Below are 14,930 nucleotides of genomic sequence, written 5' to 3' on the forward strand. Positions count from 1 at the left end.
GATTCAAAAATTTTTTTTCTAAGTAAAACCAGCCGATTGCATCGACTCATTGACTCCAAGGTAATCCTTAAATTTTTCACAATTTTCCATTGTCTCTCCTCCATGTTTAATTGTCTGAATTCAGCTGCTTTGGGACGTTTGTAAGCATCAGCAGCGTCTTTAATTTCACACCAAAACATCCCAATATGAGTTAAATCTGGCTTTTGACAAGGCTGCACAACACATAATTTAGTTTTCAACAATTCGTATGCGAATCTGCTGATGAGCAACAGATCACAGTTTTAAGGTCACAAAGGATGGATGGAGGTTCCCCTTTGGGATTCTTTCGTTGAGAGCAGAGCTACTGGATCCATAATGTGAACTGATCCATATTCTGAGACAGCAAACAATTTCCAGCGCATTAAACTAAAGCTTTTTTTCATTTTCTTCTTGAAACTGCATTTAGTTTGATACCAGATACAATGAGAAAACTGCCAAATGGTACTGATTTTGTCTCTCCATTCTCTGTAAACTCTTAGGTTTGATAATGTTGCTTTAACATAATGAGAGGGTGGAATGTGCATTGTTTGTCCAGCAGTGGTTTTTCAGCTTGAACTCATGGATGCCATCTTTGACCATTCTAAAGAATCACAGACATTACAAACTGAGCCAGTTGAGGCCTGCAGTGTTACTGATGAACAGTTTCTAAGTTACTTTTCAACCTCCTGGATGAGTCGTTGTGCTCTTAGAATTATTTTGGTAGACTGGACGCATGTAAAGGTTCACTACTTTTGCATTTTTTCCAAATTCACTAGTGATGTTTCATACTGTAGTTTGCTGGAGTCCAAAACCCTTAAGCAATGGGATTTCTAATAGCCTTGAAACTCTTTCTAGACTGCTAGATGTTAAAGACATTTTATGGCATAAAATATCTCACTTTTTGAGCTCTGTTTGCCTAGTTAGTTTTGCAAAATCTGTAATATTTACATAATTTATTGAATCTATGAATCTGCAGATCTTATGGGCTGGTTAAAACAAATTTAGCTTATCAAACGCACAGTAATAAATGGAATTGGAGTTTTAAAACTGTTGTATCTTTATTAAAGATCCTTGTTATGAACATTTGTGTAAAAGAACTGAGACATGTTAAGAGGAAGTCCAAGAATAGACGCTCTTGAGATCAACCTCTTGAGCTCCATCGGTTTGAGGATTTTTAGGGCGATGTGCAATAAAACGGATATTTAACAGGAAGTTTTACTCTTACAGCTGTGTAACATAATGTGAGCAATCTGTTGGACAAAATAAAAACCTCATTTAATCAGTGCGTCCCACTTCTCCACCCTCCCCTCACCTCCCCCCCACACTCTTTCTGTCTCTCTGCGAACATCTTTACTGGCCGCTAAAGCTGCTGATGAATTCTTAAGCAGATCACACTGATAATTGTATTTCATAACTGTCAGTTGTGCGAAGGCTGCCACTGTGCCCAGGAGCTATTTGTGTCTCCACAAACCTCCCCATTCCTCCTCCTCCACCCCTTCTCTGCCCAACCCTCCCCAATCACCGGGGACGGGCCTACTGTCTCCAGCCCCGAATTACTCAATCAGGAGGACACATTTACAGATGACACCTTTATTACAATTAATCAGGGGAACTTGATTAAGAAAGTTATTCCTCCCCCTTCACTGAGACTCACACAAGTGGCGCTGCCGCATATTGTAATTTATGTCCCACTGAGCTCTCGCGCCGCTGATGGACAGAAGAGACGACAGACTGCCAGCCATACTGAGACACGTGGGGATGTTTGTGTGCAACCTGCACGCAGTTGGGCACATCCAGACGCACAAGCACGCAGCCGCAAACAAACGCATCCCTGTCTCTTTCTGTCATGCATGACTCAGGATTTGCAAAACAATGAATAAATAGATTTTAAAAAATGGTTTAATAAATGACTTTAATTGGATGTGGAGATGTGCTTGCAAAAATAGGCATGAATATTCTTCTTCTTTTCTTCTTTTAACACTCACACACACACAGACCCACAAACACACGCATACGTCGTCCTGAATGAAGCCATCTCCTTACCTTTACTCACAGCTCCTGGGTCTGCTGTGGCTAATTAGTTGAGTGGGGTTTTAGATTTGGTAATTAGGCAGGGGTAGGAGTGATGGGGGCTCGGGGAGTTGGGGAGCTGGGAAGGGGTCTTGACTGACTTGCAGGGGAAAGAAACTGGACTGTCTAGATGCTGGCAGCAGCAGGCAGCAAAGCCTGTGTCCCCGAGGCGCCAGGGAGGTAGACTACAGTGCCACACTAGGAGGGTGATGTCTTTGTTAGGTGACACATATAAAAGCGAGGAGGAAATGTGGGAATAAAAGCAGAAAAAGAAGGAATCTTTTTTTAAAACTTCCCTACAACTTAAAAAAAAAAAAATCAGAACAAAGCAGTAACTTTGTACTGAGAATTTCAGAACTACAGAAATCTGATGTACTCCAGCCAAGAGATCTGAACAGCCTCTTGCTACAGGAGGACTAACCTTTGTAACTGCTCCCTGTGAACAATACAAACTGATGCTAATTGTCACAATGGTGCAAAAGAAAAATGCTGCTGTTTCAGCTGTTATAGAAAACAGACTATTTTCGGATCGTTGTCAGCACACAGCAGCACCTAAGGTACAACAAGAGTGCTACCGTGCTCTGCTCTCTGAGTTCTTTCACATTTTCCTCAAATCAAAACCAGTAACTATATATTTTATTGGGAATTAAAACCATTACATATAAAAAAAAATCAGTCAAGCACGGCTTTTAATATTTATAATACAATAAAATCAGAAACATGTGGGATTATTTTATAGTCAGCTGCCTTGATTCATTACTTAAGAACCATCTCTTGCTGATTTTACAGTTGCAAGTGATTTAAATGTTTCAGCTAGCTAAGCACACCTGCAGACTTTGTCATGTTTCTTTTCAGATTGGAAAGAAAATTAATCATATATAGAGAAAAAAAGCATTCCCCTATCATGATGCCACCACCACCATGTCTCAACCTGCGGAAGTCTTCAGGATGAAACGCAGTTTTAAATGTCTGATACAAAAAAAGAGTTTTCTGAGCTAAACAGAAAATCAGTTTTGAATGCTTACTATCCATCCTGTTAGTTTGTGTGAGATCATGTTATACAGCATTTGTAGCTGTGCCATACTTGATTTTACATTTTTAAAGGGTGGATTGGACACTGCTCTGTGAGATATTGAAAGTATGGGAATTGTTTTATAACCCAATCTTGCATTTAACTCTCTGCACAACTGTTTGTTCTCTCAGGTTCTTTTACAAACCATTGGATATATCGAAAGATATCAGAAAATAGAAGGCTTAATATAAAACACTTTTAAAACTCTGATTTGTTTAAATAATTTGCAAACTATGAATCGTTTTCCTTTCAATTCTGTAATATTTTCTAAAACAAATCACACAAAATACATTAAGGTTTTTAATAATAACATCTCACAATCTGAAAAAGATCAGAAGATATAAATACTTATGCAAGACCCTTTGGTCATTTGACACTATAAGTATAGTAAAAGTGTGTTTATCTTAAAATTCCACTTTTTTTCTTTAAGACTTGTAATTACAGCTTTTGTTTCCGCTTATTTAGTAACTCTGATTGTCTTTATTTCTGACAGAAACAAATTAACTTGTTTTCTTGTACTACGCTTTGACTGCAGTGAATTTAACCAAATGTCACTGTCTGTTCATTATCTGAAAATGATCCATATTTTCTTATAATAGGAATAAATTTCCCCACCTGTTTCTCCCTCACATGACAGTCGACAATAACATCTTAAGAAAGACCCTCTCTATCTCTAATGTCTTGTTTATGCTTGGCGGCTCCACGCCAATTCGGTGTGATGCCAGTTAGCAGACCAACACTGCAACACAATCCAATTAAATAAAGAGTGTTGTCTCTTCAGGATGCTGTGTGTTCTCTAATTGGGGCTGCGACTGCTCACTAATCAGTGGAGGTACAGGTAGGCCCCAGGAGGATGCCCAGACGAGGCCTCTCCTGCTAATTGCTGAAGACGCAGAGCTTGGCCTCCTCCTTTGCAGTCCAGCTCTTGGATGTGGGCTGAACTCGTCCAAACATCTGTGTGCATCATCACCTCTGTCACCTCTCCGAGCGGCTGGCGTGTAGGAGCTTGCTTTTGTGTTCTAACACCTGAACAAACAGGAGTGTTGCAGAGGAACCTGTTGTATGCTTTCAAAGTGATTCCCAGTGTTTCCATTACAGCTTTAATTACAGTCTTAAGTCTCTAGATTAATTATAATTTTGTCTCAAAAGTTGCTTTAAACCTGCTTTGCTCTTTCGTAAAAGAAACGGTTTTTCATGGCAAAAATCGCTAGTCGTCGAGTAAATTCTCTCTACTCTGTCCTTTTTGAACTATTCCAAAATCAGGTAAACATACAGCAAATAGCAGATATTAACAGTGGAAGTGTCTTTCCCTGTCCTAACATCTATATAGTTCTCATGAAAAGGATTAGTTTTCTAAGTTTGATGTTGTAGAAAAAGAATTGGTAACAGCCTTTCTTCTGCACAATTTTTTCTTGTACATTCATGCCATTTATTTTTATTCTCCAGGCATGTGAGTATTTAAAATGTCAAAACTTGCACATAAAATCTGTTTGCTGGCATAAATTATATACATTAAGTATGATGTTATTACAGTTACTTAGTGTTAATGTAGCCTTTTTACTGAATACTTTTTTTACTTTCACTTGAGAAATTTCTCGGATGACTACTTTTTACTTTTACTTCAGTAAAAAAAAATCTTAAAGTAGTGCTACTATTACTTGAGTACAAATTGTGGGTACTCTACACATCTCTGCAAAGGGGACATTTGCTCACAGCGCTGGTGCAGTACGGTCGAAGAAGGAGATTCCTGGAGGATGCAGCTCTATTTATGCCCAATGTGTTCATTTTGAAATGAGAGCAAATTTCATTAGGATTGCCCAGACATGCATGATTCAAGTGAAATACTACTTTGTGCATGATTTAAATGGAGTAGCCTTATAACATTGCTAAAAGCTAAAAAGCCTGGGTTTGCATTATACATACCCTTTCCTGCAAAATGCTTTGCACATTTCTTCTGAATGTTTTTTGCTTACAGTAATATCAATGACGATATGATTTCTTTCTTTCTACCCTATTTAAGATTTAAAAAACATTATCAAGCTAACAGCTAATCCAAGAGGAGCCCAAGACCAAAGCATATTTGCACATTTCTAAAAGAGTGACAATTTAATGAATGTAGTCATGCAAGCAAAATGTTTAATGTCCCATTCATATGCATTTGCTGATTATTTACACAGAAGCAATTTAGTATTTGTGCCAGAACTATAAACTATTTTAATAAAAGTCATTATTTAGATATCTTTAGGGTCTTTATAAGGAAAGAAAAAACAAAATAGAGAAATAAATATATAATATAAATCTGTCCATCCGTTGGTCTCATCCCATTGCATCCTGTCAGGGTGAACTGGTGGCGTCTCCCGGGGTCACATTCAATTCTTGAACTCTTAAATGTTTTTTTGTTTTTTTTTTTTACACTTTTTACATAAAGACAGCTATTCTGACTTGATATGACACTGGAAGATCATCAGTGCCACTTCACCTTCTACCTTTAGGAAACAGGAAGTGATGCAGTTGCTGTCCCATTTCAACTTTTGCCCCTCTTAGATTTCACTTCAGCATCCACGAACAATTAATCTCGATTAAAAAAAAGCTAAATAAAAACACCAAAAGAGTTTCATAAAACAGGTAGGACATTTGCACAAATCAAATACAGCAAATTGTTCCTCCTGTTCCTTAACCTTACCTGTAAGCAGAATTCTCTCTGCAGTTGTGTTTTTAAACACATGAGAATCCATCTTGCCCTGCTCCTGCTTGAGATTACTTTAACAGAATGGGTTGAACAATTATGTTAAAGTATTTTGGTTTAAGGTGGAACATATAGCTATTAAGAAAAGAACACCTACCACCTGCTGAGCCCACATGAACAAAAATAAAGATGGCTTCACAGAAGAAGGTATGTGTTGCTGCTGCTTCCACATTTGTTTGGTCAGAATCCAAATTTCATCTTTCAAAGGGGAACAGCAAGAGTGTAAAAGCATAAATTGGTTTGGTTTCTCATGGCGTCTGCTGGCATTTCATTCGTCCCTGTGGTAGGCGGGTCCTAGGCTTCACTTTGCCCAAACAGCTCGAAAGCCTCTGCTGAATGTAACTCCTTTCTCCAAACAGATTCAACAGGAGTGGTGTCCTTCCAGAAGGTTATTATAGGACAGAAATACACATGGATAATGCTAGTCACACTGGGACTACAGCTTTCCTGAAAAGTACTACAAAAAACACAAATTACACAAATACTGTATAGCAAACGGCTACATGTGGAAACATATAAAAGTGTTTATATTTACATGTGTCACATACACTACACCTGTAGCAATAGTTCAGTTTTGTTCATTTCTGTGAGGTGATCAAAGGATTATGGGATTATTTGCGCTCCTCTTTAGCACCAATAAGGGACTTTGTAAGCTCCCTATGCTAAAGGACCTATGAGAGGAAGCATACAGGCTCCTTTTCCTACCTCCTCCCTAGCTGCCCAAACTATTCAGACAGCACTTATGGCAAATGCTGACACATAAATAGTAAATAATTCTTTACTTATTTGATGTATCAGAATGAGCATTTGGCCTATCAAGGAATGTTTGAGTGTCCATTTCAATTTTGTGACCCTCTCCACCAGAAAACCAAAATGGCTCCGTCCTAAGTGTTACAGCTTTTTTTTTTCTCCCCGTACAGTCTCTGTGAACATGGCAGCTTTGGCATGCTGGGGTCACACCTGTAACGTGTTTCACACTGAGTCGTATTTTTGAGCAGCCACCTGGATGAGGAAATAACGTGATCACAGAGCATGGAGACTACAGGGCCTTCCTGCCAAGAAGGAACAGGTGTTTGTTTTCGGCAAAACACATTAACACTATACAGACTGCTCTGACATTCAAAGTCTAACGTCACTATATAGGGCTTAGCTTTAAAAAGTCTAATCAAATTAGATGTTTAAAAGCCTTCATTAGACTAAAAGTAAGAATTGTTTTGTTTCTTGATTAACAGCTTGTGAATAACCTTAATTGAATACTATTTACGTCATGTTTCTTTTGTCTAAAGAAAAAGGACAAAAAAGAAAAAAAAATGTGTCAGGGGGCATTTTACAAAACATTCACCTTAAGTGAATTATTTTCTCCCACCATTTGAGAGAGAAAATAACATTTTCCAGTCCAACTACTGCTTAGCTGGACTAATTTTTCTTTTTTTTGTTGTTGTTGTTATTACGAGCAGCTTCGGGGGCATGAGAATGAAAAGATTGATTGTAAGAACGTTGTTTCTGTCAGCCACTAACATGGCAATGAAATGCCGGGCGCACCTGGAGCGGCACTCGCTTCTGACAAGCTCACACCAACGCGCGGGCCCCCCATTACAAAAACAATGAAGTCCATCATCAAATATTTATGGAAGATAAAGTAGTTAAGAGTGCTAAAAGCAAGTGCATTGTGGCAGCAGGTGTGAAATTATTTCACAAGCCAGGGGTGGAGGGTCTGATGCGTGGAGCTGTAGGTGGGCGCAGCAGAATGAGAGGAAACCTGGAAATATTTCGAAAGGTCTAACATGACGGCTTCTGTTCAGGATCAGTACAAAAAGCCCAGGTGAAAAACAGATGCTTGCATACAGTGCAATGCATAAGATAGGACTTTTCTCATTTGTGCATCCGAAGGGATTAGCACAACTTTTTCTTTTTGCTATTGGTAGTTTTTTTTTTTTTTTTAAATCATCATTTGTCAGAATTGTCTTTAAACTATATGAACTGGAGTTAAACATATGGATATACCTCAGTAAATCTTCTCACATTGGTTTGCTGGGATTTTGGCCCATTCCTCTTCCTCACATAACTTTGGTTACCTAGCAACAGCATCAGCTTTATCTGTGAAGGAAACATAGACCAAACCTATTTCTTTTTTGATATCCTTTATCTATCCTATAGGTATATCTATACACTTTATAAAAGAAAGAAAACACAAATCCTCAAAGCTACACATTTTGTTATGCTGTTCTTTTTATGACTAATCTTTACATCAAAAAAGGGATGGAAACATTCACTACATAACAGAAGTTAAGGTAAAAACTAAATGTAAACAATAATTATTTACTGAAGATGAGATTTCTTGTTTTTCATTATTAAAGGGATGTAGGAGTGGAAAATAACTCCATTATCAAAATATAATAACAATATAGTTTTATTTGGTGATATATATTTCTGATATATTAATATACAATTCAGTTTATTTTTAGTGTTGCTAAGTTTCATTTTCTAAAATGCCTCCAGAAACAGGATTCTGTTCAGCTTTTATTTTTTTTTCTTATATCCAGAACATATTATATTTACTTAAATAAAGAAGTAAATTATGATTTAATTTTTGACAATATCTTCCAGCCCTGACAGGTCAAACGTCATTACTGAATATGACTTTAGCATTCTGTGTTTTGATGGTTTTTAAAGATCTGAAGAACACTAGTTCTTTTGGAAAATAAAAGGGGAAGAAGTCAAGGGGAAATATTTTTGTAATTAATTCTTGGGTAGAAGCTTTATAGCAATAACATTTGGCTTTATGGTTAGAAAAATCAATGTTTAATCCACAATTTTTAGGAATTTATTCATTTTCTTATCTGTATCTTAATATTTGCTCCCCGTTTTGTTGACAGTTTAATGGTTGGATGCATGTGTTAAAGATGAGCTATTCATTCATCTCCAAATGTACTTACAGAGATTATACATAGAGAAAGACTCTAAAGTTAGATCAAATAATCTAATTTAAAGCTAATATCAAAAAATCTGCTTTGTGAAGCGTCCTCATCCCTACAGAGAAACACCATCATTATGGTCATCATTCCACATCATTATACTGCCACCACCACACTTTACAGTGTGTTAGGCAAGCAACCTCAATTTTCCTCCAAATGGAAAAAAAAATTGTCAGAATTTCACTTGTAGTGTCAGCCAACCACAGGACATAACTCTAAGGAATTGGCTTCTTAGTGCATTTTGTTTTTAAACTTTAAACTGATTTTCTAAGCTTGAAACATTGCCTCTTGTTCTTCACTGAGTGAATTTTCAACCCATGTTGGTACATGATTCTCTAACCTGCTTCAGCCATAGTCTTCAAGGTCGTTTACTTTTAATTCAGAGGTGATAATATTTTAAACAAAACACATTCTGCTTGGGGATATAGAACCTGTGTCTTTTTGCACATTGTAAGTTTACAATCTCATTGTTTACTTGCACACATTTTTTTTTTCGATGGAGGAATGATGAACCAAGACGTATCTGGAAATTGCACCAGCCATGACATTTTTATCTGGGATTACCTACGTTTTTTAAGGGCTTTCTTGGTGTAGGTAAACCTATGAGTTTGCAGAAAGTCATGAACAGGTTCTGTTCTGTTACTATTCTGTCATATGCCGAAAATTAAAGATTTAATGTAAAGAAAACAGAAAGCTTTGTCTTTTTTTTTTCTTACACAATGTAGATAAATAATTCACTGATGATACATGAAAATAGAGGAAGTAAGAATGATCAGAGTGTTCTGATCTTAACAGAAATAAAACACATTTTATAATTAAATATATGTTTATTATTCATTTTTATAATAAAGATCCTATAATAATAGAATTTAAACTCTAAGGCCACATGAGGTTAATCACAGATTGATCTGATTTTAGTGCAACATCTTTGAGGTAAATCACAGTTTGCTTTTATCAGCAGTCGGAGGTGCCACCTCCACCACCACCTTGCCTAGATTCCTCCCTGCATACATGTAGTCCACTGCCCTGAAAATCGACTCCAAGCCCACAAATCTTCCTTCTTCTGCCATATCCCCACAATCCACCTCACACACCAGCTCCCCTTTGGCAAACATCTGCATCATGCTGCTCAGGGCCTCCTTGTAGTCCCCGATGAAGTGTGGCAAAAAGAAACCCCTCATACTGGCAGACTTCTGGAGCAGCTTGACCGGCAGAGTCCCTCCTTTGAAAGGAGCGATACCCGACGCAGTCTGGTAGCCTGAAATGAAGCCGATCACTATCAGTCTGCCCTTATTGGCCAGGCTGTTCACAGCGAGCTCCAGGACACTTCCTCCCACCGACTCGTACACCACGTCTACGCCCTTTGGGTACTCCTTCCTCAGTGTCTTGGCGAGATCTTCTGTGGAGTAGTTGATTGGCCTGTCGCAGCCGATGGATTTGAGGAAGCCAGCTTTCTCATCAGACGAACACGTGCCAATGACGTGGCAGCCGGCTCGCTTGGCGAACTGTACGGCGAACTGTCCGGTTCCTCCGGCAGCCGCCGTGACCAGGACGGTCTCTCCATTAGCCAGGTCGCCCAGGCGCTTCAAGGCGATGTAGGCCGTGGCGCCGCTCACCAGCAGGGTGAGAAACTCCGGCTTCACACAGGGAACGGGAACACCCTCCTTCGCGGGTATCACTGTGTACTCCGCGAAAGCTCCGCCGCTGCCGAAGTAAGCCACCGTGTCACCGACGGTGTAACGAGAGCTGGCGCTGAGGCCAAGGCCGACCACCTCACCGATTCCCTCAAAGCCAGCGCCAAAGGGGGGCTTCACTGAGGGGTCATAGCGGCCTGCAGAGTAGTTGATATCAGAGGCGTTGATTCCCACAAAGCTGAAACACAGAGAACAAAGGTTTATCGTTTTAAAGGTTTAGGGAAGGAGACAGCTGTAGCATGTTGTGGTGAGACCAAAGCACAACTAAAGACGTCTCACTAGGTCATAGGGTGAAGGTACATATATCCTGAATGTGAAAGACTTAAACCTCCTTTTGTTGGACATAAAAACTCAGGTTAATTTTAGAAAAAACTCAGATTCCCTCAGAAATGAAGAAACCTGGACCAACAGGACTAGACTTGTATCAAAAAACTAATTACATGATGTCATAATTCATTGTCTCAGGAGACACCCACAACAAAACTGAAACCACTGTTGTTGTTTTTTTGTTGCCGTTGTTAAATCAGAAGACAGCCTCACCACCAAAAGGCGGCCGTTTTCATCTCGCTTTCTGTACCGACACCAGGAACAAATCTGGGAGAAAAGGAATGTATAAATAAATCATTTACTGTCTTTTAGAGCGGCGGCGCATGCTGGGCCTCATTACTGTGCATGTCACACGTGTACTTTGAGCTTGTAGATAATGCTCCTGTGGTTTATAGATGGGTAAAGATGATATAACAAAACGCCTTGATTCGACTCCCTTTTTACATCTGTAGGATCAGCCGCCTCACAGAGACATAATGTGGTTTTACTAAAGAGGTACAATTATTTGGATTTCTACAGCTGGAAATTACTGAAGCTTTTAAGTTTGCATTGATATAAACACAGAGATTATTGTGCCTACAAAGCCCAAATCTGTTCAACCTGCAGCCTTTGAAACTCGACGGCATTCGCCAAGATAATGTTTGCAAAATCATTAATTTTAATAGAAAATAGAAGATAATGTAACAGCACTGATATCAAGGTTTGTTGAGAAAGTGAAACCTTGATACATCCAGGCATCAAGGTACATTGATGTTCTAATAAAACTTCAGTCATGTTTTTTAAAGGCCCACAAATTTCTGTCCATTCATTTAAAGACTTTTGAATAAAATGCCCCAGTCAGTAATATAGTAAGCAAATAGAACCGCTATGCAGGGGAACTTTCAGCATAGGTAAAAAGAGAACATAAGGAACTGATCAGGCCTTGGTCGGGTCCATACAAATTTCCAATTAAGACATGAATGAGATCAAATGAGAAAAAATAGAAAAGTCCCTCTATTGTTCCACAGTGGGGAAATTGTTCTGCATGATACCCAAAAGTAGTTTATAATTCAACAGATAATTTAAAAAAGGATTACTCTCATGCATCCACACACACTTCTCTATTCTTTAACTGATTTTAATCTAGCTAAAAAAATGTAATCAGTTTTTTCATTAAAGTGCTTTAAAAAAAAGAAAAAATGTTTATATCTATATATCTATAGATATATAGATCTATATATATATATATATATATATATATATAATTGTAAATAGAAATCCACACAGTGATGTAGTCGCCTTTAGCCGGACAAAGAGGCACCTAGTTATCTTTCCATTTTATCAGCAGTTTTTAAATTAATTGTTCCGTCTTTTCATTCACATAAATGTAAAAAAAAAGCAGAAGCAAAAAGTCTAATTTGTGTAAAATCTGGAACATTATTTATGGAGAAAACGTTCTTTTAAATGGCTCGTCTACACAGTTTAGCTTCACCTTTCTCTTTCATCCACATTGTTTAAGATTACACCTATTGTATACAAAGATTAGATATGATGCTAACAAACACTGATTGGTATTTGCTGATTGAACACTTACAGCAGATAAAAAGATCACCCTGCACAGATTTATAAATGATATAAATGTAATTATGTAAAATGATTGAATTTCACTTTCAGATTTAACAGATTCTTTAACTGCAGTTGGATGCACTCGATTAAAATGATGAAATCTTTCCATCTAAAATTCACAACTTTTAAATTACACAAGAAATATAAAACGTTTTAATTTATGAAATATAAGCAAACATTTTCCATGAGATATTCCAGCTCCCAGAGTTGACGAAAGGTTAAAGGTCTCCGTTTGAAAGCAGATCTTATACCTTAAATCCCGAGATGCACCAATCAGCTAAATACTTAAAACAGCATCCCCCCCCCCCCTTTATGATCACCCTTAAATCCTATTCATCAAAATGCATCAAAACTTGAAACATTTTCTGTCAATATACGTAAGGCAAATCTGATAAACACTTTGATGCATAAGATGTCCATGATCTTCCAACGCCTTCATCATGTGTTGGATTATGTCAGTGGCAGCAGGTTTTCCCCTTTAATCTTTAGAATAAATACATTTTAATAGGACAAAATCATATATGATCACTTTGATCCAGGAACCAAGCCTTTAGTCCTGTATCAAAGTGCTCAGTTCAATGCTTTTTATGCATTTAGTGTGAAACATGCATGATTCCACCACAACACACTTGGTGCTTTGAATTAGAGACGTGATGCTGCAGCTCATCTCCTGATGCCAGTCTGAGCCCCCCCACCGACTTTCTGCGCGTGCAGGTTGGTGACGTAGGAAGACAGGAGGACAGGGAGAGAGAGGGAGAGAAAGGGAGATGGATTGATAGACAAATGCAGGGAAGGCGGAACTTGGAGTATCTGCGTGGTGTTTTGATTTAGATTTCTTTATTTGGGCCATCTATTGATAATGATAGTGGGGATGATGATCGCTGTCGTCGGATTTGAGGTAAGCAGAGAGCTTTTTGTAACTTCCCTAACAGCATACTGGTAGATCGGCATCGGATCGCCCCCCCCAGGACAGCGGTAACAACTCACCGATTCCTGACGAGGAGCTCTGCGTCTCCGGGCGTGGGGACGGGCACGGTGCGCACGGTCACGGCCTCTCTGAAATCCTGGCTGAGCTTGGTGACCACCAGCTTCTTCATGCTGCTCGGTATGGAGGAGCCTTTAAAATCCATGAAGTGCGTCGAGTAGGACGTGTCGATGATGAAGCGCCTCTGAACCGCGGGGCGAACTCCAGGAAGCCCGTCGGTCCCTCCTGCGCGCCTCCGGCCGATAAGAGCGGCTGCGGCTCTGCTCCCCCGCAGCAGCAGCGGGTTGGACATGCCTCCGAACTGTGGCAAAGTTCACGGAGCCAAACTTGCAGCAATGATCCCTGCTGCCGTTAGCCTGCGCTACAGGCTTCTTGTTTTGTTTTTTTTCCTCCTCTTCCTCCTCTGCGCATCCCACGGCGCGCAGATCACATCAGGCCGGCCTGGATCTGAAGCAACGCATTTAAACGAATTAAATAAACGATCAAATAAATCGCTCCGGTTTGTAACGCGGCATCTTCGTCTAAAATCTCTGAATATAAAGGTCTGTTTTTATTTTTAGGTTTAAAACGCAGCAGCGCCGCAGCTCAGTGGGGAAGAGGAGCAGCAGCGCCCCTGACTTATCGGAGTCCCTCCCCTTTCCTTTCCTTTCCTTTCCCGGACACAGCTTTCACTTCCTAGTGCAGGCAAAGGTGCAACAAATCCATCCGCACCTCTTCCAGCGTGCTTTCTCCGAAAACACACCCTCTCACTCCTCTGGATAACTGCAAAGATTCATTTCAAATCAAACTCCTATAATAACAAAACGAAAACCATTCACAGGCGCGCTCATGCTTTCTAACAGCGAGCGTGGAAACCTGCAACCAGAGCTCTCTCACTGGTGATCACTTTCCATTTCACTATCATGCTGTTGTCATCTGCTCCTCATTTTCTTCAAGCGTCAGATTATTATATTAAACTGTCGTGTGTGTGTGTGTGTGATCCCCCTAAGTTTTTAAACTGTTTGCAAAGATAGAGGCCAGAGGAGTGTGAAAGCAAAACAACAAACTAACAAACTAACAAACTAACTAACTAACTAAGACATTAATGTTATTCAGAAATAAGCTGATTTGATATCTTAGAGCATGCCTTTTACAGGTTTTTAATGGTGCCCCTTTCATTATTTCATATTCCACCAATGTGTAAGAAGTTGTTATGGATGGAATATATAAACAAAAAAAATAAATAAATAAACTAAACAAACAAACAAACAAAACACTATTAAAAACAATTCTAATCTAATCTCTCAGCAGTGCCAGGCTCTGCAAAAACCTGGACCCATGTGGCAGACCCTCCCTCTGCCGCCCCCCATAGGTACATGCATGAAGATATAGATAGATAGATAGATAGATAGATAGATAGATAGATAGATAGATAGATAGATAGATAGATAGATAGATA

At 39.1% G+C, this 14,930-nt stretch overlaps 2 protein-coding genes across 3 annotated transcripts in view; one reads left to right on the forward strand and one right to left on the reverse strand.

Annotated features, from left to right (window-relative positions):
- Positions 1–9,572: 9,572 nt before the first annotated feature.
- zadh2 (zinc binding alcohol dehydrogenase domain containing 2) lies at positions 9,573–14,268 on the reverse strand. Its single transcript, XM_015377215.1, has 2 exons — positions 13,495–14,268; positions 9,573–10,753 (listed from the first exon to the last, which is right to left on the reverse strand). The coding sequence occupies exons 1-2, from the start codon at positions 13,782–13,784 to the stop codon at positions 9,820–9,822; spliced, it is 1,224 nt and encodes a 407-aa protein (XP_015232701.1). The 5' UTR covers positions 13,785–14,268; the 3' UTR covers positions 9,573–9,819.
- Positions 12,980–14,930, forward strand: part of tshz1 (teashirt zinc finger homeobox 1) — a 45,966-nt gene continuing 44,015 nt past the window's right edge. For both annotated transcript variants that reach the window (XM_015377213.1, XM_015377214.1), the window contains exon 1: positions 12,980–13,405. The gene's annotated coding sequence lies outside the window, so the exon portion shown is untranslated. The remainder of the gene's footprint in view (positions 13,406–14,930) is intronic.

Source organism: Cyprinodon variegatus, unplaced genomic scaffold, assembly GCF_000732505.1.
Source record: "Cyprinodon variegatus isolate N-32 unplaced genomic scaffold, C_variegatus-1.0 Scaffold149, whole genome shotgun sequence".
Taxonomy (NCBI): Eukaryota; Metazoa; Chordata; class Actinopteri; order Cyprinodontiformes; family Cyprinodontidae; genus Cyprinodon; species Cyprinodon variegatus.

What these genes read in the sequence shown, in the direction of transcription:
- zadh2 (XM_015377215.1), bottom strand. Translation starts at nt 13,784, where the DNA reads ATGTCCAACCCGCTGCTGCTGCGGGGGAGCAGAGCCGCAGCCGCTCTT. An exon ending in GAGCTCCTCGTCAGGAATCG is followed by an intron (nt 10,754 to 13,494) that starts GTGAGTTGTTAC and finishes TCTGTGTTTCAG; the next exon opens with CTTTGTGGGAATCAACGCCT.